A 23,848-nucleotide genomic window follows, 5' to 3' on the forward strand; every position below is an offset into this window, starting at 1 on the left:
ACCTATGTCTCTCCTGCTGTCTCAGAATAATTTAACTTAATTTACTGCTGTGCATTGATTGTGCATGTTCAGCATCAAGTCTATGAAAACTCCTGATGCTTTTTCAGTTTCACTCTTAGCTGTCTGTGCTCCATTCATGGAGCATGTGTACTGTTAAGTATTCCACCCTCACTGCAAAATGTATGTATTTACCATTTTTTTCACCGTTGCATATTTCAATTTCATTATTCTTTGGTTTCTGATCCACTCTTTCGGAAAAAAAACCTTTGATAGCATGAGCAAATTTGATCACTCTGCACTGAGTTTCTGGATCCAGAGGTTATTTAAGAATAAATTGAATCAATTGTGGCCTTATGAGTCTCCAGGCAACCTTCTCCAATCTGACATACTTCCTCTAGGAAGTATTTGCCTCCTATTCTTGTTAGCATAACTTCTGTGAAGTTTTACCTTTTATAGTGAATTTATTGCCAGGTTATTATTTTTACTGTAGTGGGTATATAGTTTTTTTTTCCTCGACTGTCATTCTCTGAGAGATGCAACGAAGTGGTCTCAAAAGTCCAAATCCATCTCCAACAATTTTATCAGCTGGTCCACCGTTGTATTCCAATGCTCAACTTCACAATAGTTGCTAAAGATTGTATTATCTTTTCATTCTGAAGGATTTAATTCTAAAGTGCATAACAACATAACATCTTAGCATGTTATTTTAAAGTGCATGGGATTGGAGGCCATGTACTGAAATGGATTGAGAGCTGATCACCAAACAAGAAACAAAGAAGGAAATGAGGGGTCTTTTTCTGAATGGCAGGCAGTGACGAGAGACACTAGACAAGGATGAGTACTGGACCCCAGCTATTCACGATATAAGTGACTAACACGAAACTATATGTCATATCTTCAGGTTTGACACAAAGCTGGGTAGGAAGTTGCGTAGTGAGCAGGATGCAGAGAAGTGTCAGTGTGGTCTTGATGAGTTAAGTGAGTGAACAGATAAATGTGAGATTGTCCACTCTGGTCACAAAAACAGTCAGGCAGATCATTATCTGAATAGCAATAGATAGGGAAAAGGAAACAAGCAATGAGACCTGAGTAGCTTTGTATTTCGTTCACTGAAAGTAAGCATAGCGGTGCAGCAGTCAGTGAAGAAAGCAAGTACTATGTTGGCTTTCAAAGCAAGAAAATTCAGATACAGCAGCAGAGATGTCTTGCTGCAATTGTATGGTGTATTGATAAGTTCACACCTGGAGTATGCCATTAGGATCATCTTGAGATAATTTGCCATCACTATTGAGGGAGTGCGATGAAGGTTTACCAACCGATTCATGGGATGGTAGGACTGGCAGATGGGGAGAAACTGGATTGCTTAGGATTATATTTACCAGAGTTGAGAAGAAACATAAAAATTCTAAAAGGGTTAAATGATCGATACCAGAAGGATGTTCCCAATGATCGGGGAGTCCAGAACCAGGGTTTACAGTGTAAAGAACAGGAATAGGCCTTTTAGGTCTGAGATGTGAAGGAATTTCTTCACTGAGTGGTGAGCTTGTGGAACTCTCTGACACAGGAAACTGTTGAGACCAAAACATTGAAGACTTTCAAGAAAAAAAAGGATATTGAGGGGTGACCTTAGAGACGCTTAAAATCATGAGGGCCATAGCACAGGTCTTTTCCCGCGGGTTGGGGGAGTTCAAACCGAGAGGGCATAATTTGAAGGTGAGAAGAAATACATTTAGAAAGGATCATGAGGGACATTTTTTTCACAACATGGTGTGGTTTGTAGATGAAGTGGTAGTTGCAGATGCATTTACAACATTTAAAAGATATTTGAAAAGGTATATGAATTAGAAAGTTTAGAGGCAAATGAGACTAATTTAGTTTGGGAAATTTGGCATGGATGAGTTGAACCAAAGAGTCTGTTTCCATGCTGTATGACTCTACAATGGGATATGGATATTGCAGAATTGTCCAAAATTTTGTTCAGTTGTCACTGATTTATAGTCAGAGTAAATTTTCTTCATGATTGGCATATTGATCAAAACGATCTCCTGCTGGGTCAAAAAAGTAAGTTTATGAAACAAAAAGAAAGAATCAAGTCTCGAGTAAAAACTGAACATTTAGGAAATATTTAGCAGACCTTGAAGTATCTGCAGAGAGGGAAACTGAGTTAACATGTCAGGTCAGTGACTTTTAATCAGAATTGGAAAAATTTAGTGGTGGAAGATATTTAAAACCAGTATAGAGAAAGGAAAAGGGGGAGAAGAGACTCACCCTACTTCTCAAGGCTTGTTGAGAATAAACAACAAATGTTGGCCTTATCCAAAAAGCCCACATCTTGAAAGAACTAAAACAAAGACACAAAAGAGACTGTGATCAGGTGGAAGACAGTTGAGATTAAATGTCAAAAGACAATATGGGCAAGAAAGAAAGTGTGTGGCAACAGGACAAGTAAAACAAGAGGTGTCTCCAAGAGATGTTCATGAAAAAAAGTAGAATTAATACAAACTGCTGTCGTTCAAAAATCAATAAAAACAGAGTACAGATTATCTGAATTTGTTGAACCACTCTGCCTAGATTCAGAAATCCATAAGATGCAGAATCAGTTTCTCAAGCTTTCATTAAATTTAACTTTATGGATTGCTAAATCAGGAGAAGTGGAACAAATAATTAAAATAAGAAGCAACTGAAAGCGCAGGGTCATGGAAACTGAATGGAGGTGCTCTGCAAAGTGGATCTCCGGTTTACACTTGGCTCTCTCTGTTGTAGAAAAGAGTTAAAAATCACACAACACCAGGCTGTAGTCCAACAGGTTTAATTGGAAGCACACTAGCTTTCGGAGGGTCGCTCCTTTATCAGGTGGTAGTCCATTGTGATGAAGAGAGCTCATCATAAGTACTGAAAACTAAGTTGAAAGCATGTGTGAAGTGCTGTTTAAAGGAGTGTTAGCAGGTTTGGATAGTGGGAAGTGAGGAGGTAGCTTTGCCTTTGCATGCATGGATAGATTCTGTGGGAACATGAGAAGGGTGTTAGAGTTCACAAGGCATGGACTGTGGTATCAAAGAGGGAAAGAGCCCTTCAAAATGCTGAGAGGAGAATTTGGTGAGTAGAATCACTTGGATGTGGCAGTAGATGAAGCCTGTCTTATGAAGGTTGATGGGATAGAACTCTAATTTCAACACACTTGCAATCATCCACTTGCCCAGGACCAAAACAAGTGTTGTAGTGAATTTTGCTGGATAGATAGGCTTTCCCAGAAATTGGGGTAGAGAAGTTGATCCACGTGAAATGAGGAAAGAGTGAGATTTTAGCTGCCAATCTAAATTCAGATTAAATATATCTACTGTGTTCCTTTTTATGATTTACCTGGTAATATGTATTCAAGACATTGTGTTCTGGTGAAGGACTTCACTTCTTTTTTCCCCCAGGTGATACAAAAAAGGGCACAATGGTGTGAATAATGGTGCTATTATATTAGTGCATTATCTGCAGCATAATGAGTTTATCCAATGGGTTATAAAGCTATACAGACAGGAAGGATTTCAAATTCAATTCCCTGCCTATATAAACTAGTTCATCTCTGCCAAGGCAATGGGAGCATCACAACTGATGTCAACAGCACTGGATTATGAAAAGAAAATCCGCTAGGGTTTGTTCTTAATACCAATTTAATGTTGTTGCAACACATACCAGATTACCTGAGTGAGATGCTGAAGAGTGGTCAGTGCCTGCAGCCTACCAAACAGAGGAAGTGAGCTAGCTGCAAAACAACAGCCTTGCAGAAGTAATCACTGCAGTGCAAGCACAGATACATTCAAGGTTTTATTTTTAGACGACATAACTTCTCTAAAAATATAGCTTTTAATTCTACCAAATGCTGTTAACATTTAGGAGAAAGAAACTGGAAGTGAACTCTATATAATCAAAGTGAGACATTCTAGGGCTATTTTGGAGGTATGGTGTTGGTTTGAGTTAATTAAGCTGATGTCGTCCTCCGACCACCAGGGGTTGCTGTATTCTGCTGAACACTCAACATTAAACAACACCCTCTTGAGCTAATGCAGAGCTTTTGTTAAGAAACCACTTCCCAGTTGTATTGAGATTAGCATTGGTTCAAAGAGTGCTTCCTGTTGGAGTGTAATCATATCACAGTCAGGGAATAGTTTTGTAGTCGGGTGTAGAGCAGTGTTTAAACAACCCAGGCCGCACCGCCTACATCGAGGATCCTTGACTGTCTTTCTTATAAAAACGAACCTGGCACTGATTGGTGCAATTTTCTTTATCCCGTCTATAGCCTATCCAGCCAGGGGAAGAACTGTTGGTGTGGTACAATGGGGAAGACAACCCAGACATTGCAGCTGCTCTAGAGGAAGAGAGAAGTACTATTCTCAACAGGAGGAGCTCTCCCAGAGGCAGGAAAGGTAAGGGAAGCCTCGTAGTTCTTTTGGGTTGGTGACTGGGTGGGGCGAGTGCAGTACAAAATGTTCCTCCTGCTGGAGAGAGGGTGGAAAAGAATTATTTTGGAGTTTTGAAAGTGCTACAGGACTGGATGAAGTGAGCTCAGTTAAACTGCAGTTGCGCCTTAGGAGTGGCACTGGAATGTCAGTTGGAGAAATGCGACTGGATGACCTTCCCAGGTTTCAGGCTCCGGCACTGTAGTACAAGAATATTAAAATGCAGAGATACTGCTCCAGGCATTTCTCATTTAAAGCTCTGCTGTTTATCTTCAGTTTTTAAACAACATTCTGGACATGGCCTGTAAAACTATGTAAGTTCACTTCTTTAAAAAAACATTTTGGGAATTTGAAATCTGGTCAGAGGTTTGTGATACTGACTTTTAGAAATCTTTACTTAAACAAAGATGGCTCTTTTTGCTTGTGGGAGAGTGTAGTTAGAAATGTAGACGCAGATTGAAGTGTGCTAGTGAATTGTGTTATGTAAGCAGTTTCTAATTTCAGAGGCCTACAAAATGGATGCAGCTGCTTAATTCACTGAATAACTAGATTACTCCCAGAATTTTTACACCAATCGAAATGTTTTATCTTTTTAAAATCTGAATCTTGAAATATTGTGTAAAAATATCTGCATGGAGCATTTCTCAAATCTTAACATCAATTTATTCAGGACATTTGGACGTTATTTCTCTTTCCTGAGATACAACGTTTAACTTTTCGCCCTTACACTTCCAGTCAACAAAATACTTATAAAATATTTTTTCTTCAAAGGATGACTGCAAAATAGAACTCGATGAGATTTTTAAAATAATTGATGTGCAATTTACTTGATTTAAACAATTGAATCATGATTTTTCCCCTACATTAAAAATAGAGAACAATGCTTCATTTATTTGTTTGATTTGGGACTGGAGAGCAGAATGGAAATGCAATTTCTATTCAAGTTTGAGAATGCAAAATGATAATGACTCTTGGATTAATTTAGAATTCAGCAAGACAGATGTAGAATGTATTTGCAATTAGTAATCAAATGCCTTTAAGTTTTATCTCTTTAGATGTAGATCTGTATATTAAGAGTTTCAAAGAAAATAATTGGGATTTTTTAAAAGTTAGCAATAAAAACGCAAGACATTGATCCTGATTTATCAAAATAAAAAGTACATCAAACAAAACTTTACTGGGTTCAAATTCAAGTATTAATACATTGGTTTGTGTGCCTCAGCAGGAAGTGAGAATGTTAAAAGAAAAATGGCTGTAGCAGAAATCCTTATTAAGTACACACCTGGTGTACTTGGAATGTTGTACTTGTATAACCTATATAAAATTACCAGCTTGTAATATTTATATTGAAGTCATTTTAGTCATTTTTGGGATCTGCAGTAAATTAGAACTGTTTTATAAAGCAAGATTCTTTACAACAATGTTGTATCAGCATATTGATTTTTCATTGGAACAGAAATTATGGATCATAGAATCTGGCTATGTGTGCTTGAAATGATTGTTCTGTTGTTGTTAGTTTGGAACTCTGTGCCTAGACCAGCATTATTGGTTCCCACTCATTTAATAAAGCTCCAGCAGAGAATACGTATAGTGAGCAAACCCCCACTCCCCTTCCCTAGTTTGGGACACCAAGACAAGTCGTACTGTTCAAAATGATGCTGCATCTGAGATCAGTGAACTTGGCACATGATCAGTAAGGTCTTGATACTTCCAAATTTTACAACTGAATTAATTGTCTTTTGATGTGAGAATACTATTAAAAGTTCAAGGATTTCATTTTACTAAGGAAAAACATTCTACCAGAAAATAATTCATTGAATCTTCCTTGTGAATAGAAAATGCCACAAGTTGGTTGTTTTGTGAAAATTATCTGTTAACAAATCAAATTCAACTCTCTTGGAATTTGGAAGACTGCGTGGTACTAGACTTCTGGCCAATGATATATTTTAATGACTATGCAGAGTACACTCATTTATATAGCACTTTGTCATCTCATTTAGCACAATCTTAAGGCACTTTAGATGCAGTTAATTATTTTGAATTTCAGTAGATTATTTAAGCAGTGTCAACCATCTTTAGGCAAATATAATTTTTACACAAAGCAAAGTAGAATGAACAATAATGATATGATCAACTAGTTGCTGTTTTTGGTGATGGTGACTTGAGAAGAATCATTGGCTGAGATATTTGAGGAATTCCTTGCGAGTAATGCTGTAGGATACCGTCCTGAACCAGGCCTTGAACTTGAACTTAAAAACCAATTTGGCAATGTGATTTATTTTCCTGTATTTTTACATATTGCTCAGATTGAAGTTTCCTGTAACAAAAGGTGCACCTAAAACCTCGAATACAAGTACAGTATCTCAAGTAGAGCTATCTGTCTCCCAGTGGTGTCTGAAATCCAGGTATTTTTTATAATCCTGCATCAATCTTAATTGATAAAACCCTTTAAGGGAAAAAAGCAATCTGACAACTCAGCTAGATGCTTCTTTGACACAGTGTGGCTTCAGGTTAGTTATCAGCTTTGTCACTTCTCAAGCTGCCTCTTTCCTAGCCTTCACTCCATCTAACTCAGCATAACCCAAACTGCCCATGGTTCGAATGTTTAATTTGAAATCCAGAAATATCCAAAATCCTGCTTGGCACCTGTCTCAAGTGTGCTGAATTTGAGATATTATAGTAGTAAATGGTTTGAGCAAGGAAATAGGATGATGCTTGAGTGAGGTTCCAGAAAATATAAATAATTTGACTTTATACAGCATTTTTCAAATTCCTTGTTTCCCAAAGACTTTACAGCCATAATAAATTACTTCTGAAGTGAAGTAATTATTGTGATTTAAGCAAACACTACCATAATTGATACGGAGAAGAATCCTGCAAGAAGCAATAAGACAAATGGCCTCAACTTATTTTTGGCCTCATCAAAAGATAAGTATTGGCCAAATATAAATTGGTCCTCTAGCAGTGTCATGAGATCTTTTGCTTCTACCGGTGATGGCACGCAGAGCTTTGGTTTAGCGTATTATCCAAAAACGACTATAACACTTTAGTATTGTATTATATGCTCAAATCCTGGTGTGTGGCTCAAATCCATGATCCTCTGACTCTTCTTAAAACAAAATCGGAGAGATGCGCAGGTACTAATTCTGTCAATATTCAGCATCTTTTGCGTAGACTCAAATGTGCTACACTGAACTAAAGCTGACACTTCAGAGAATTGCCAACATCTGACTTCCAGAAGTGGAGTGAAAACTGGTGTTTGGGACTCGGAGAAAGGAACAAGTTCCAGATTATAAGTAGGAAGTAGAAAAATTGTAAGCAGGTTTGTACCTTTTGAATGGTGACAGAAGACCCCTTGAAGTTGGTGAAATGATTCAATTTCATTTTGTGTTCTTAAATCTCAAATTTTAGCTTGCTTCTAGATGTTGAAAAAGTTCCAGCAAACATAGTAATAGAAATCATTGATGGTAAATTAACAACTATTTTCTTTCCCCTTTATCCCAAATTAAATCAAACATTCTAAGTGATGGGAATGCTCTTTTCAAGCTTTTTTTTTTGAAGTTAAGACATTTTCAGTGCTTGAAAGGAATGTCAAATAAAATGTCAAAATAGGGGCCAGTTCTGAAGGTGGTTTTGCAGCATCATATAAGCATATTTAGTCTCCTCATGGAGTATAACTTTCTTATCTTTGCATCATTATGGTGCTATTTAAGGCAGAGTTCATTTTTCCAATTATGTCACTTATATAAAAATGTGAGGGTGGGCGATGCATACTGCATACATATTGAAATTGTGTTATCTGTTCTGAAACTCACTGATCTTTCACAAATAAATGCTTTTAACAGGTGAGGTAAGTGTTATTTTTGTAATTAATATAATTGCTGTATTTGCTAATCTCGACTGGTCGTCTTGTGAGATAATCTGTAGCACAAGAGGGAGGCAGTTTTGTCCATCATATATATGCTGGTTCTTCTGAAGATCTGTCCAATTAATCTCACTCCCTCTCTCTTAATTTCCCCTGACAGTAATTCTTTTTACCCCTTTTGAATGTATGTGGTTAATTCTACTTTGACTGCAGCTATTAAATCTGCATATCTTTCTAACTATGCATTCTAGACCATCATAACTCTTTTTTTTAAAAAAAACTAATCGCCCTTTGCTGTGACTGTGTTGTAGGAGTAATTTTCTGGAATTTTCCTGGCAGAAAATAGGCCAAATAGAACCAAAAGCACTTCATTTTCACTAATTCTTGTGTAGGCCTTGCCATTGGAATGAGGAATGACACAGTGCTTAGTTAAGTAATGGTTATATATTGCGATACATAGTGTTGCTTTACAAATATGTAACTAAAGTGTTTGCAGATTTGCAAGTCCCATAACTTAGATATCTAAAGTTGTAGGAAAAGCACATTAGCTTATAGGGTCACTTGGCTCGGGAAATTAGTCTGGTGGGATTTGGTAATTGAGCATTCTTGTATCAGAATAGAATTTTTAATTTCAGGTCACATGATTCTTAGCAGTTCTATTATGCCTTGTCTGTTATGACTGATAACTGAGGAGCTACAGCCTTCTTCACTTTGCCTTATTCCAAATGGTTTGATATGTTCATGCTGCTGTTAAGAATTCACCAGTGTCTGATGTTCGGATGTTGTCTAGGAATTCTGGTCATCCTTTCACCAAAAACCCTTCTCTTCCTATAATCAAATATTATGGTATAAGTTTAGCAGTTTCTTCCTAATGACCAGTTGATGCTTTAGTGGCTCATTTAGTAGCATGTACAGTCAGCCTTGTATGGCATGTGCTCATATATAGGACGAAGTGAGGACTACAGGTGCTGGAGATCCAGAGTCAAAGTGTGGCGTTGGAAAAGCACAGTTGGTCAGGCAGCATTTGAGAAGCAGGAGTGTCGACGTTTTGGACATAAGCCCTTCATCAGGAATCCTGACCCCAGGGCTGCATGAAAGCTTGTGAAAACAATACGTTGCCAAAATCTTTTGATAAGTTGTGATGAATTTTCAAATGTGATGGTAGCCTTAATGAAGAAAGACCACTTTTGTTAAATTCTCAGACTTGTCTTTGGGGTGTTGGGGGTGGCGGGTTGGGAGAAGTAGTAGAGGTCTGTTGACGAGAATGTTTTTTTTAGCAATCTTCATATTGTAGAATTAGAGAACACAAAGGACATTTGAACTATGAAACATTAAAATCATTTGAAATTCTTTAACAAATCAGAAATTGCCGGAAGGTTTGGAAGCATCGTAGAGAGAAAGCAGTTAACATTTTGGGTCCAGTAACCCTTTTTCAGAACTTGAATTTCCTAATTTTAATTCTGAAATTTATACTGAATTGTTAGGCAATATTGTCATAACTGTAAATCAGCAAAATATTTCACAAGCTGATTTCAAATGGAGCAATTGGTTATATACCAGTAATCTCATTAAACAATATAGGTATCAAAAACTATGTCGGCACTGCGAGGTTAACAGAAATCATTAATGAGTAGTTATGCTAGCTTGTCAGAGTTAAAACCATGGTCTTGAAATCACTCCAAATATTGGCAATCTTTTTATGGAATGTTCATGTACTAACAGAACTTCTGTAGTACTTGGTTTTGTTTTATGACTTGAGCACTGTCCTTAAACTTGTGCTTACCCAAAACTCTGCCCATATCCTAGCTTTAATAAAGTCTTGCTCACTCATAGGTCAGCAAAATCGGGGGTAACACACATTTGGCGCCCATTTCACTAAAACATCAGTTTAGCAAATGGTCATTGATAAAGTGTGTTGCCAGTTCCATAGTGTAGGAGAAGGTAGATTTGTCCCTATGATGTCTATGCAATATTTCCTTGGTGTCAACTGTGCCAGGAGGCATCTACGAGGTCAGGCAGTGGTTTTGATTTGATTTATTATTTTCACATACTGAGATCTGTGAGAGGTGTTGTTTTGCATGCTATCCAAACAAATCATACCTATATCAGAATACTAGAACACAATGCAGATTATAATGATTATAGCCACAGGGAAGATGCAGAGATCTTTTCTAATATGTTCGTAAGTCTGATAACAGTGGGGAAGGTAGAACAAAACCTATAGGTGCTGATTATCCCAGTTAATACTTAAAGCACTTATTTCAGAGCAAGCTAAGATCTTAAAATAATGACTAGGCCTTTGAAAATGAAAGTGGTTCAGTTGCTTCATTTACAATGTTGTAAAGATGTGAAACACGTTTTGAAGTCAGTGGTGTTTGTGTTTAGAAACATAGTTTGATTCAACTGTTGCCACAAAATGTATTATAATGTTAGATTAAATTGACGTGCAAGTACTAAACATTCCAATAAATGCTGAAATAATTCTTATTTAATAAGTACCTGACTGAAAATAAAGACAGGTGTGCAATTTTGTTCTCATCTGAAATGCTGAGAAGTCACAATGTCTGTTTGCTGATACTTGAGTGTAGTTTGGAGTCATGTGGCTAAGATCACGGAAGGGTTTCAGACTGACTGTGTTCCTGGACGCGCCCAGCAAGATAGCTGACTAAAAGTGAGAATTGTAAAATGAATGTCAAAAAAGCACGTTTTGGTGGAATCCTGTGCTTTTGTCTTTCACCAAGCATACACATGCATAACTTGAGATTATTGTGGAAAGTGTTTTTTTTTACAAGAAGAGTTTTGTTTATGTAACTCATAGGTCTAGCGAATTGAAACCAAATAAAGAATGACACTGGAGAAAGCAGAGCATAGCAGCTGCTGGGAGATGCAGAAGAGGAGGGAGATGATGTTTTGTTCCATTGACTTAACTGCTTACCATAGAAATAATTTTAGCAAATTAATAAAACTCCACATGTAGTTGCTTTTACAGAAGCTTGTGTATGAATGCACAAGAAACTTAAAAGGGCTATCAATCAGCATGCATTAAAATAGCTGAAGACTTGGACTTGTTTCAGCACAATAATAGACCAACTGTTTAAAGCTTTTTTAAAAATGTTATTTCATCTTTAATAAAAGAGGAAGTTAGGTAAAATACTTTAGTTTGTGGTTCCTCAATTTGGCTAACCTTATTGTTTGTTCCACTTAGACATAGCAATGACTTTTCCATTTATAGGGGTGTGATAAATATTCCATAGGAGCTAATAAAACAAAGCAGGGAATTCAGAAGGAACTTTGTTATGCAGTGGTGAGAATGTGGAACATGCTACTATATTAAGTGGTGGAGATAGTTGGCATAAATATATTTAAGCACTAACTAGATAAAAGAGAAAGGACAATTACCTCATAAGGTTAGATAAAGTAAGGTGGTAACTGGCTTCTGGAGTGTAATTATAGCGTTATTCCTGTGTTGTAAAATTTGAAGTTATTAATGTGATGACAACAGATGTAACTAGACACTTCCAAATGAATGTCAATAGCAACTTGCATTTATTTATATACATCTTTAATATTTTTAAAAGTCCCAAGGTATTTCACAAATCTGAGACAAAAGATCAAATGTGAGGTGAGGTCATGAAAATCTTCATTAACTGAATGGATGTTGATTTGACCTTAAAGAACCAATGTGAAGAGGTGATTCCACAGCATGTGCCTACAGGGCCTGGCCTTCACTTATGGGTGAAGAGTGGGAAAAACCACAAGAAGTTAGATTCAGAATGATGGGAAGTTGCACATTGTCGAGTTGGAGGAAGTTGCAAATCTAAAAAGGGACAAAACTGGAAATGTTAAACTATTAGTACATCAGTATCCATCAGCAAGGACCTCGATTATTTTTGAAATGGATTTGGAATACAGTATAGGCAGCAGAGTTTTTTAGATGACCTGAAGTTAACAGAAATGCTGGAACGGAGGCAGGCTAGGAAGGTAATTGAATATTGGACTTGTGGCAAATATTAAGATTAATTGGCAATTAGGCTGAGACAGAGGAAAAGGCTGCAAATTAATAGGTAGCTGTTTTACTGATGGACAATTTTAGTAGGAAACTCGCACAGAGTCAGTGTCCAAAGACCTGTTAATTGTATCTATTGTGGTTAAGCACATATAGATGGTGGGTATTGACTGTATGGTTCTTTGGGCATAGTATAAAGAGACGCTACAGGAATTTAATAGAGTAAATGGAGGTGTACCTATAATTTTGCACTGAGTAAATCTATCCTGAGTAATGACTGGCCTTGAGTTCTTCCTTCAACTGTCTGTCAGTCTGGGGTATAACAATCCTTGAAAATGAGTCTTCAACCTAAAGGAGTTCATGGCTCATTGGATGTGCATATGGCAGCAAAAAGCTAGGTTTTCTGTGTACATGTGAAACTGATCCTGTTTCTTTGGCTGAAGAGAAAGCCACGGACACGTCCTGAAAGTAGTAGAGGAGTAACCTGTTGAGAAGTGAATGTCTTGCTGAAGATGCTTTTCTATATTTGAGTAGATTAGAGTAGAGCTGAAAATGTGTTGCTGGAAAAGCGCAGCAGGTCAGGCAGCATCCAAGGAACAGGAGAATCGACGTTTCGGGCATAAGCCCTTATTCAGGATTGAGGAAAGTGTGTCCAGCAGGCTAAGATAAAAGGTAGGGAGGAGGGACTTGGGGGAGGGGCGTTGGAATTACGATAGGTGGAGGGAGGTCAAGGTGAGGGTGGTAGGCCGGAGTGGGGTGGGGGCGGAGAGGTCAGGAAGAAGATTGCAGGTTAGGACGGCGGTGCTGAGTTCGAGGAATTTGACTGAGACAAGGTGGGGGGAGGGGAAATGAGGAAACTGGAGAAATCTGAGTTCATCCCTTGTGGTTAGAGGGTTCCCAGGCAGAAGATGACGCGCTCTTCCTCCAACCGTCGTGTTGCCATGGTCTGGCGTTGGAGGAGTCCAAGGACCTGCATGTCCTTGGTGGAGTGGGAGGGGGGAGTTGAGGTGTTGGCCTACGGGGTGGTTGGGTTGGTTGGTCCGGGTGTCCCAGAGGTGTTCTCTGAAACGTTCCGCAAGTAGGCAGCCTGTCTTCCCCAATACAGAGGAGGCCACATCGGGTGCAGCGGATGCAATAGATGATGTGTGTGGAGGTGCAGGTGAATTTGTGGCGGATATGGAAGTGTCCCTTGGAGGGAAGTAAGGGGGGAGGTGTGGGCGCAAGTTTTGCATTTCTTGCGGTTGCAGGGGAAGGTGCCGACAGTGGAGGTTGGGTTGGTGGGGGGGTGTGGACCTGACGAGGGAGTCACGGAGGGAGCCAAATGAGGGCAATCCCACTGATCTGGGCAATGGAGTACGGTAAAGGTAAAAGCAAAAGACTGCCAGCAATCTAAACTGAAAATAGATGCCAGCAATACCAAATACGCAGATCTAGCATCATCTGTGGCAAGGGAGCTATGGTTAACTTTTCTGATTGACCTCTTACAGAGAATTAAGAAATTTTAAATGGTGCTAACAGGAAAAGGAGAAGAGTCAGGCAAAAGAGCAGCAGTGAGATGAGTATGACTTCACTTGACATCAGTGCTGCATCTGACCAAGTGTAGCATCAAGATGTTCAAAAAAAGACTAGAATCAATGGGAATTGAGGGAAATCTCTCTGCTGGTTGGAGTCATTGCCTGATACAAAGGAAGATGGTTGTGGTTGTTGGAGGTCAGTTATTTCAGCTCCAGGACATGCCTGCACACATTCCCCAGGATAGTGCCCTAGGCCCAACTGTCTTCAGTTGCTTCATCAGTGACCTTCCTTCCATCGTCAAGTCAAATATTGGGATGTTTACTGATGATTACACAATGTTCAGCACCAGGTCAATATCTAGGCTCGGGCTGCCATGTGGCGAATAATACTTGCACCACACAAATGCCAGGTAATGACCATCTTCGAGAGAATCTAACCATTGCACCTTGACATATTCAATGTAATACACTTATGCCTGTTTTGGCTGCACAGCATGTTGACACAGCATGCCCCTCCGTTGCTTTTTTTGTAAAAATTAATTCTTGGGTTGTGGGTGTCGCTGGCTGGAGTAGCATTTATTTCATATCCCTAGTTATCCTTAAAAAGCCAGTGGTGGGTTAACTTCTTAAACTGCTACAGTCCATTTGGTGTAGCTAGACCTACAAACCCCCACTATCAATATCCCAGGGTTTACCATTGCCCAGAACTGAACTATACAACTGTATAAATACTGTGGCTACAAAGCAAGTCAGAGCTAAGAATCCTTCTGACGCCCCAACCCTGTCCATCACCTGCAAGGCACCAGTCAGAAGTATGATGGAATACTTCCCACTCGCCTGGATGAATGCAGCTTCAATAACATTTGAAGCTTGACACCATTCAGGACAAAGCTTTCATGATTTGCATCACATTCACTCCAGTAGCAGCAGCATATACTGATACAAGATGCTGCAAAAATTTGCTAAAGATCCTTAAATGGCATCTTACAAATTCTCAACCACTTCTGTCTTGAAGGACAAGGGCAGCAATACATGGGAACAAACCACCTGCAAATTCCCCTCCAAGGCACTCACCATCCTGACTTGTAACTATATTGCCATTCCTTCAGTACCATTTGGTCAAAATACTGGAGCTCCTTTCATTACAGGATTGTAGGTCTAGCTACACCAAATGGACTGTAGCAGTTTAAGAAGTTAACCCACCACTGGCTTTTTAAGGATAACTAGGAATGTGAAGTAAGTGCTACTCCAGCCAGCGATACCCACAACCCAAGAATTAATTTTTACAAAAAAGCAACGGAGGAGCATGCTGTGCAGCCAGAACAGGCAGAGTGTATTACATTGATCATCACACAGGATGAAAAACATGCATGTGTGAAAGGTTGTTTCATTGCTGTTGTAAGGGCAAAAACTAGATCATGAGATTCACAGGCAGAGGTACAGGGAAGATGACTTTGAATTTGGGTGACTGCAAGATGTTAACTTGAGAAGAATGAGAGTTTGGAGACTGGGAGGCCATTGAAACTGTAACATCATATGGGGAGATGGGAGGAAAAAGTGGAGGAAGACACAGAATCAACTGTCTGTATGTTAGCATGCATGGGCCGAATCATGTTGTTAAAGATTGAAAGGAAGTTGCATACTTTCCACTTCAGCCTGAGCATGCCATAGTGGATCTATAAAAGGATAAAATAAATTGTCAGCAGGCAGTGAACCCAAATTGTATGGAAGGAGTTTATTTTAGACCCACAAATGTATTTTCTAAAGTAGATTTCAATATCCACCTTTCCTGTCTGCCTGAAATGCTGCAGTTGAGTACAGGGAAAGGGTGGGACCTGAGCCACTTGGTGGCTCCAGTGAAGAGTTAATACCTGCACAGATATCATAAATCAAGTAGTGCAAACTGGTGCTCGAAGTTCTGTGATTCGAGAAGTTTGGTTCCGTCTATTCACTGAAATATTGTGCTTATCCCATGATGAACCTTGTAATTTTTATTACATCCCTGAGCAACTTGATGTCAAAGCAAAATGCTACAGAATCTGAAATAAAAACACAAATGTTAGAAATACTCAGGCAGGTGGCAGCACCTGTGTGGGGAAGTACGGAGTTCATGATTCAGATCGATGATTCTGATGAAAGGTCAATGATGTTGACCTGCCATTTCATTAGGTTTCAGGGAATTTGTTAAACTCACAAGATTTCATGTGGTTCCCTGTAACTGAGTAAAGGAAAAAGGGCCCTTAATGGTTCTTGTCACCTCCTTTGAAAACCCCAAGTACTTTACAGTCAACAAATTGTTTTTGAAGTAAACTAGGTGTTTTGTGGGCAAATGTTTCAATAAAGCAGTACATGAAATCTAGGTTTCCAGTTCTAATTCTAAACCATGACTTGTTTAACATTTTGAAATTTGTTCAAATCTGCTCTTAATTTCACTGCTTTGGATACTGCGCAACAATCTATTTTGTATAGAAACTCAGAGAGAGGATATAGTATTCCAAATGATGTCTCACATTTTATATTTATACTGTTCTAATACCTGGAAAAATGTGCATAATCTTGAAAATGTGTTGGGCTGATACTTGCACGATATTATTACTATATTGCTTCAAATTAGACTAACAGTGACAGACCTGTAACCAATAATTCACCCATGTTGTGCAGTTTAAAATTATCTCTATGGCCACAGTCCAGAATGGGAAGGATCAAATCTATAATTACACTCCTGGACATTCTGAAACTAATTGGTTGTAATACAGATATTTCTCGCATTTATCATTGTAACTTTTGCAAAACTACAACTAAGACTTTAGTAAGCTATTATACAAATCATTCATAGAGGTCACCTCCAATGAAGTAATACTGACTTGAAAGAATTGGTGAGTCCCCCACACAGCATAGTACCCAGTTGTGATCACTCTACTTGGGCTGTGATTTCAGAAATGATAGTACCCTGCATACCTCACAGTTAAAACTGAAATCGATCAGTTTGGGGTAGATTTTCATCATAGTCAGGACCGAAATCTGATGTGGATCGACCACCTGTTAAGGATCTATGTGATCTTCATCATATGTTACCACCCACTAATGGAAATAAAAGCATTTATGAATCCTGGTACACATGAAATGAAGTCAGTTTGGGTTTTGTTGTAATTAGCCTCTTAGTACCATATCCTCTGAAGACCAAGGACTGCGTAATAGTTTGCTGTGCACCTGCTCAGATGTCATGTTCCTGATGCCATTAATCTCCTTTTCAAATCTTAATTTGAATTCCTTTTCTAATCTTGTTGAATTTTATAGATTACAATAAATATCCTTCACAGTTTGTTTCTTTATCAAGTATTATGGTCTAGTTTTGGCTGATTTTAAGCTGTTGGGCAAGGGTTTCTTAATCTTGAGCTCCGAACTAATTTGTAAAGTTCCTGTGGTATAAAAGACTCTAAACAATGACAGCTACCATACAGGAGGCTTCATTTCTTTTTTAGTGCAGACTAATGTGTAGCTACATCCCTCTGAAACCTTCTCAGACTAACTTCTGGTATCAACAATGTTATAAGTGACATTTTGATAAAGCAGATCTGACAAAAGGTCATTGGTATGAAATGTTAACTCTACTTCTCCAAATACTTCTAGATCTATTCACTGTTTCACCATTTTCTGTATTTTTATTTCCAATTTCCAGTACCTTGCAGCATTTTGCTTTAATAATAGGTGTAATTTGTTTTTATTTTGTTATATATTTTAATTTACATGGCCTTCAACTATTGAATCATTCTTATTCGAGTAACTGCAGAGCTTCCTCGTCTCTGTCCCCCCCCAATTTGTTTCTCTTTCCTGCCCTGCCCTCTTGAAGATGCTGACTGTTGGTGGGGTACGGTTCTAAACATGCTGACAGTTGTCTTATGACCAGAGTAAAAACAAGGACTGCAGATGCTGGAAGCCAGAGTCTAGATTAGAGTGGTGCTGGAAAAGCACAGCAGGTCAGGCAGCATTCGAGGAGCAGGAAAATCTACGTTTCGGGCAAAAGCCCTTCATCAGGAATAGAGGCAGGGTGCCTGCAGAGTGGAGAGATAAACGGGTGGGGGTGGGGAGAAAGTAACATAGAGTACAATATGGGGATGGGAGTGGAGCTGATAGGTCAGAGAGGAGGGTGGAGTGGATAGGTGGAAAGGATGATAGGCAGGTAGGACAGGTCATGAGGGCGGTGCTGAGCTGGAAGTTTGGAACTAGGCTGAGGTGGGGGAAGGGGAAATGAGCAAACTGGTGAAATCCACATTGACGCCCTGGGGTTGAAGTGTTCCGAGGCGGAAGATGAGGCGTTCTTCCTCCAGGCGTCAGGTGGTGAGGGAGCGGCGATGGAGGAGGCCCAGGACCTCCATGTCCTCGGCAGAGTGGGAGGGGGAGTTGAAATGTTGGGCCACGGGGCGGTGGGGCTGATTGGTGCGGGTGTCCCGGAGATATTCCCTAAAGCGCTCTGCTAGGAGGCGTCCAGTCTCCCCAATGTAGAGGAGACCGCATCGAGAGCAATGAATACAATAAATGATATTGGTGGATGTGCAGGTAAAGCTTTGATGGATGTGGAAGGCTCCTTTGGGGCCTTGGATGGAGGTGAGGGAGGAGGTGTGGGCGCAGGCTTTGCAATTCCTGCGGTGGCAGGGGAGGATGGGTTGTTTCACTTCACATCCACGTCACAAGCTGTCATCCTCAAGGCAACTAAGCTGTCCCAATTCTGAAGAAGGGTCACTGGACCCAAACCGTTAACCCTGCTTTCTCTCCACAGATGCTGCCAGACTTTTGAGTTTCTCTAAAAGTTTCTGTTTATGTCTCAAATTCCAGCATCCAGTTTTTTTTTTATTTTACTTAAGCTCTTCAAATTGTTGTCAAATCTAAGAGCAGCTGGCTAAAGGTTCTGTGCTACAACAAATAATATGTTTGTTGCCAGGCCATCAGAGCATGTTAAATTTTACAACTTCAGCCTTCAAAATTTGTTGGATCAGTTAATTGCCCTCAGTGCATGATTCGAGTATCACATTTATGGAGAAAATACACCCTTTTTTTCAAAATAAGAGGGACATGCACTTGGAATTAGAATTCCATGGTGTGTCTTCCCCTAGCCTAGTGGGGTAAACATGTTTGAAGTATAGCATGAACCTTAATAACCAAAGTGCAAATTATAATCTTTATTTTTGCAATTTAAACGTTATTCTTTAGTTAGAGTGTGTAGACAAATCTACCATTTTAATATTATGACTTTGGATGCCATACAAAAAAACTATTTTCAAGTTCCTTTTGACTTGACTTTTCTCTGATAGATATTGGGCAGTTTTACATTTAATGGGTAGCAACTTGCCTTTTATGTAAGATCTTTACTATAGTAATACGTTCCAGAGCATGTCAAAGGAATGTTTTAAACAAAACATGACACCAAGCAACATGAGATATTAGGACATCTAGCCTAATTATGGTTAAAGAGGTAGATTTTAAGGAGCATGGTTAAAGGACAGGGGAGAAAGTTTGAGATGAGAATTCCAGAGCTCAATGCCTTGACAACTAAAGGCATGTTCATCATTTATGATTAAAAATCAGGGTTTATTGGAACTGCTTAGAAATGAAATTGTTTATTTGCAATTCACACACCTCAAACGTTTCTGTTCAGTTTACCTGGCGTGTGCTTTTATCTTGATTAAGATTTTTCCTGAATTATGGGTGACACTCGACCATATATATTACCACTTGCTATTTGCCACTGAAGCTGCTGTTCCTCCTAGCAACGTTTTTTCTTGAATAACGGATTGAGTTGTCAAACCAATTCAGTGGCTGTTAAGGATTGTTCATGTTGTAAAGGACTGAGTCATGTAAGCCAGATTGGTTATGTGTTGAGGTTTCCTTCCAGGACACACCTGAATAAGCCAGTTGAATTTTGAAAGCAGCTAATCACAAGTCACCATGTTTATGAAAAACAAACAAAGAAATGGAGGGGTGCTGGAAATCAGATACACAAACAGAACTTGTTGGAAAAATTCAGCCGTCTTGCCGGCATGTGCTCAGTTACTGTTTCTGGTCCAGTGACCCTTGTTCAGAACTGATTGTAGCTACGAGAAGGCTGGTATGCAAACTGAAGATGGAGTGGGGAGCAAAAGGAGGAGTAAACAATAGCTGGAGATGGAGCCCAGTCCAAGAGAGAGAGAGAGAGAACAACAGTTGGGCAAGTGAAGGAATGAGTAAAGATCGACCATGGAGAATGAAAAGCTGCTAAAAGGCATCATAGCTTGCTGACAATGTGTTGTTTGTAGCAGCAGCCCATGTGATGACAAGGCTTGAAGAAGTGCTTAGGCCCTAAAATTATTTAATTCTATATTGAGCCCTGAAGGCTGCAGGGACCCCAAATGGAAAATGAGATGCTGGCCTTCTATCTCGTGCTGAACTTCTCTATCTTGGGCTTGCTGCAGTGATCTTGGCCAGGAAACATTGCGGTGTGTTGAAGTTGCAGGTAGGAAGCTCAGGTTCATTTTTGCAGACAGAATATAAGTGTTCCGCAAAACAGTCACCCAATCTGTTCCATCTCCCCAGTGTAGAGGAGTCCAGTTTGTGAGCAGCAAATACAGTAGACTAGATTGGGTGAAGTGCAGCTAAATCGCTCCTTCACCTACAAGATGTGAAGGTGTGCCTGGGACCTTGAATAGTGAGGAGGGAGGAGGTAAACACACAGATATTACACATGCTGCAATTGCAAGGGAAGATGCCAAAAGGGTGTGGGGAGATGTTTGGAATGGAGAAGTGGACCAAGCTGTACAGGAAGGAAAAATCTTGCAGAAGGCTGACAAGGGAGGGAAGAAAATGAGTGTCTGGTGGTGGCATCCTGCTGGAGTTGTTAGAAATGGCAGCTAATTATCCTTTGGATGCAGAGGCTATGGGATGGTAAGTGAGGACCGGGGGATCCTATCACTGTTGTGGAAGGGAAGTGAAAGGGTGAGGGCTGAAGTTCAGAAGATGGGTTGGATACAACTGAGGCCTCTGTCAACTGCTGTCGTGGGAAATCTTTGGTTGAGGAAGAAATGGGTGTTTTGGAGACCCCCTTGAAGAAGCTGGCATCATTGAAACAGATGTGACCGAGACACAGAGGCTGGGAGAATGGAAAAGAGTCTTTATATTCTCACTCCTTGCTTCCTCTATAGTCATAATAACTGGGAGTTGGTGGATTTGTAGTGCACATTTGTGGCCAACCTGTCTGCAGAAATAATATGTCAAGGAAGGGAGAAGTCTGAAATGGACCAGGTGAAGGTAAGAGCAGGATGGAAATTGGAAGTGAAATTGATAAATTTTTCCAATTCCAGGCAAGGAGGGGAAGCAGCTCCGATGATATTGATGTACCAGAGAGAAAGTTGTGGGTTTTGAATTTGATCCTACAATTTGCCATGCCATGACAGGATTTGTACACAGTTTTTATTATAATATAATACAATAAACACTATAGCAACATTGCCTATCTGCAAGGAGTTTTATGTATTCTACCAAGTAAAAAATATCTTAAGCTAATTTAAAAATCAGTAGTCTGGAAGAATTGTGCTTGAGAGCACAGATTATAGGGTGCGTTGTTTGTCTTCAATTACCAGGCTGTTTCTTAGTAACCTACAGGTTGTTGCATTATTAGATCTATTGTTTTCTGAAACTTGTGCATTCCTATCTTTCAGGGTCACCGGTTTAATGATATAAATAAATTGCAATTTACAAGTTAAAGTAAAATACCATTTTTGGGTGAATCTACAGAAAGATGAAAGTGGTTCCTTTCTGCAAGTCCTGTGTGAACTGAGCTTGGGAATTTGGCCCACAGAATAAAATGACCCTGATTTGGCATTAAATTTATTACCTTCCTGGCAATGAAGAATTGCGAGAGAAGACAATGAACTTTAATCTGTACTGTATTAAAAATTACATTGATGAGTTTGTCTATAACAAAAGAGCAGAGTGGATTACAGCTTGAAGAAGGCAACTGGTAGCATTTATTCATGGTAATTCAATTACACAAGCAATTCTTTAGTTGTAATCTAATTATGCATTGCCAAGAAAAGAGGTGTGTACCATGTTGACAGGCTGCTACATAAAGAAGGTGTGAACATGTTAAGTGTTTGTTGAGGACTGGATCTGCAACTCAGAATTATTTATTCATATGTGCGCAACCAGAACTCAAAGTTGATATTTGTATGTATTTCAGTCTATAGGTACAAACTGGTGGCAAGCAAAGTAAAAGCTTTCAATGCATTAAAATTGTGTGTGCAAACCTACGCAGTGAACACTGTTTGACACTGGGGAGTAGCAAAGCAGTGCTGCCTCCTGTCCTAACCAACATTTAAGTGCATCTTTTCATCAGGGTTAGTAACCAGAGATGGAAACATTTGATGTTTGTTTAAATGCAGATCCTCCCGGTTGACCATCATTATTCCGAGGCCAACTGTAGATTTAGTACTAACTCAGCACAATCCCAGGATTCAGTGTGGCTTAGTACAAAAATGTACACTTACTGAGAGTTAGAGTTGACTATAACCATACGTTTAGGGTATGAATGAAAAGTTCTGTGTTTATTGTCCCATTATACTATGAAAACTATTTGGCAATAGGTGATTTGCAAATGAATTGTTGTATTAAACGGGATCACATAGGTGTATGTTGATGGAATTGGTAGCTTTTTTCTGGCAATGGACATTTGAAGGGATTGGAAGTCTTCATCCTTTTATCCTACCTAGCATAAATATTTCAGATCACGTTACTGTGGAAGTGTGTGCTGAGCATACCAGCTTGGTGGGCTTTCAGTTTGGTACTCTCATTCAGATTACTGTTGCTTGCACAAAGTGTGCGATGCATCTGTTGATTTCAATGTAAAGTGACAGATTTCCTGGTGATTGTTGAATTTAGATATTTCAAGGGCACGTTATCTATGCTGGTAGATGACCGGATGTTACCACACTAGACCATGGTATTAATCTTCCAGATGCTGATGGTCAGACAAAACTTTGCAGGTGCAAGAAAGTATGTCCATTTGCCACTAATGGTGTTCCTTGGTATGGACTGCTAGTATGGCATTGTCAGTGTAAAGCCACTCACATGAGGACCCAAAATACTTTTGCCTTTGATCTCAGCCAAGCAAAGTTACATAGCTTTTCAACTGTTTTGATGTGCAAGCATTTTGTCAGTGTTGGAACATCCACAAAGTTTTAATTATACTTAATTGATGGGACCTTACGGCCTGGTTAGTGCCCCAGTGATCTTTTTACACCAAATCATGGTAGGGCATATAGTGCAACGCCTGGATTTGAAATATTCCACAAGTGGACATCGAGTCAGAAGACCCTAAAGAGGGCTATTTCCTATGGGGCCCCAGTGGGCCAGTAAAAACAGAATGCTGTTCTGGCTTCACCAAGGGCTACATGCTAGCTGAATGTTTTTCCAGATGAAGCAACATTTAACCTGCACCTCCTCCAATCTTGTGTATCGTATTCACTGCACCCATGAGACTTACTCTATGTTGGAGAAACCAAACGCAGGCTGGGTGACTGCTTGTCTGTGTGCAAGCATGACCCAAACCTTCCCATTTTAACACCGCATCCTGCTCGTATGCCCACGTTTGTCCTCAGTATGCTGCAGTGCTCCAGTGGATCACAACACAAACTAGAGGAACAACATCTCGTCTTCAGACTAGACACTTTACAGCCCTCTGGACTTAATATTGAGTTCAACACCTTCAAATTGTGAACCATTTCTTCCCCTTTAGCTTTACCTTTTGCATTCTCTATCACCATGTCCTTTCTCTCCTCCCCCACACTTTTTGCATTCTCTATCACCATGTCCTGTCTCCCCTCCCCCACACCAGTGGGACTATTTGTTCTTTCAAGTCTGGCAATTAGACACACCATTGTTCCACACCACACAATTCCTGATCGTGATTTTGCCCGAAACATTGATTTTCCTGCTCCTTGGATGCTGCCTGACCTATGCTTTTCCAGCTCCACGCTCTTGACACCAT

General features: G+C 39.6%; 1 protein-coding gene across 7 annotated transcripts in view; it reads left to right on the top strand.

The window, feature by feature from the left end:
• The window catches only part of prdm2b (PR domain containing 2, with ZNF domain b), a 172,822-nt gene that overhangs the window by 129,017 nt on the left and 19,957 nt on the right, over window positions 1-23,848 (top strand). For 6 of the 7 annotated variants that reach the window (XM_043675650.1, XM_043675654.1, XM_043675655.1 and 3 more), the window contains one exon: window positions 4,289-4,415. In XM_043675650.1, the coding sequence (XP_043531585.1) occupies window positions 4,289-4,415 (127 nt within the window). Of the gene's footprint in view, window positions 1-4,288; window positions 4,416-4,570; window positions 4,763-23,848 lie in introns of those variants that run through there. The other variant, XM_043675656.1, reaches the window with a different exon arrangement.

This window comes from Chiloscyllium plagiosum, chromosome 34, assembly GCF_004010195.1.
Source record: "Chiloscyllium plagiosum isolate BGI_BamShark_2017 chromosome 34, ASM401019v2, whole genome shotgun sequence".
Lineage (NCBI taxonomy): Eukaryota > Metazoa > Chordata > Chondrichthyes > Orectolobiformes > Hemiscylliidae > Chiloscyllium > Chiloscyllium plagiosum.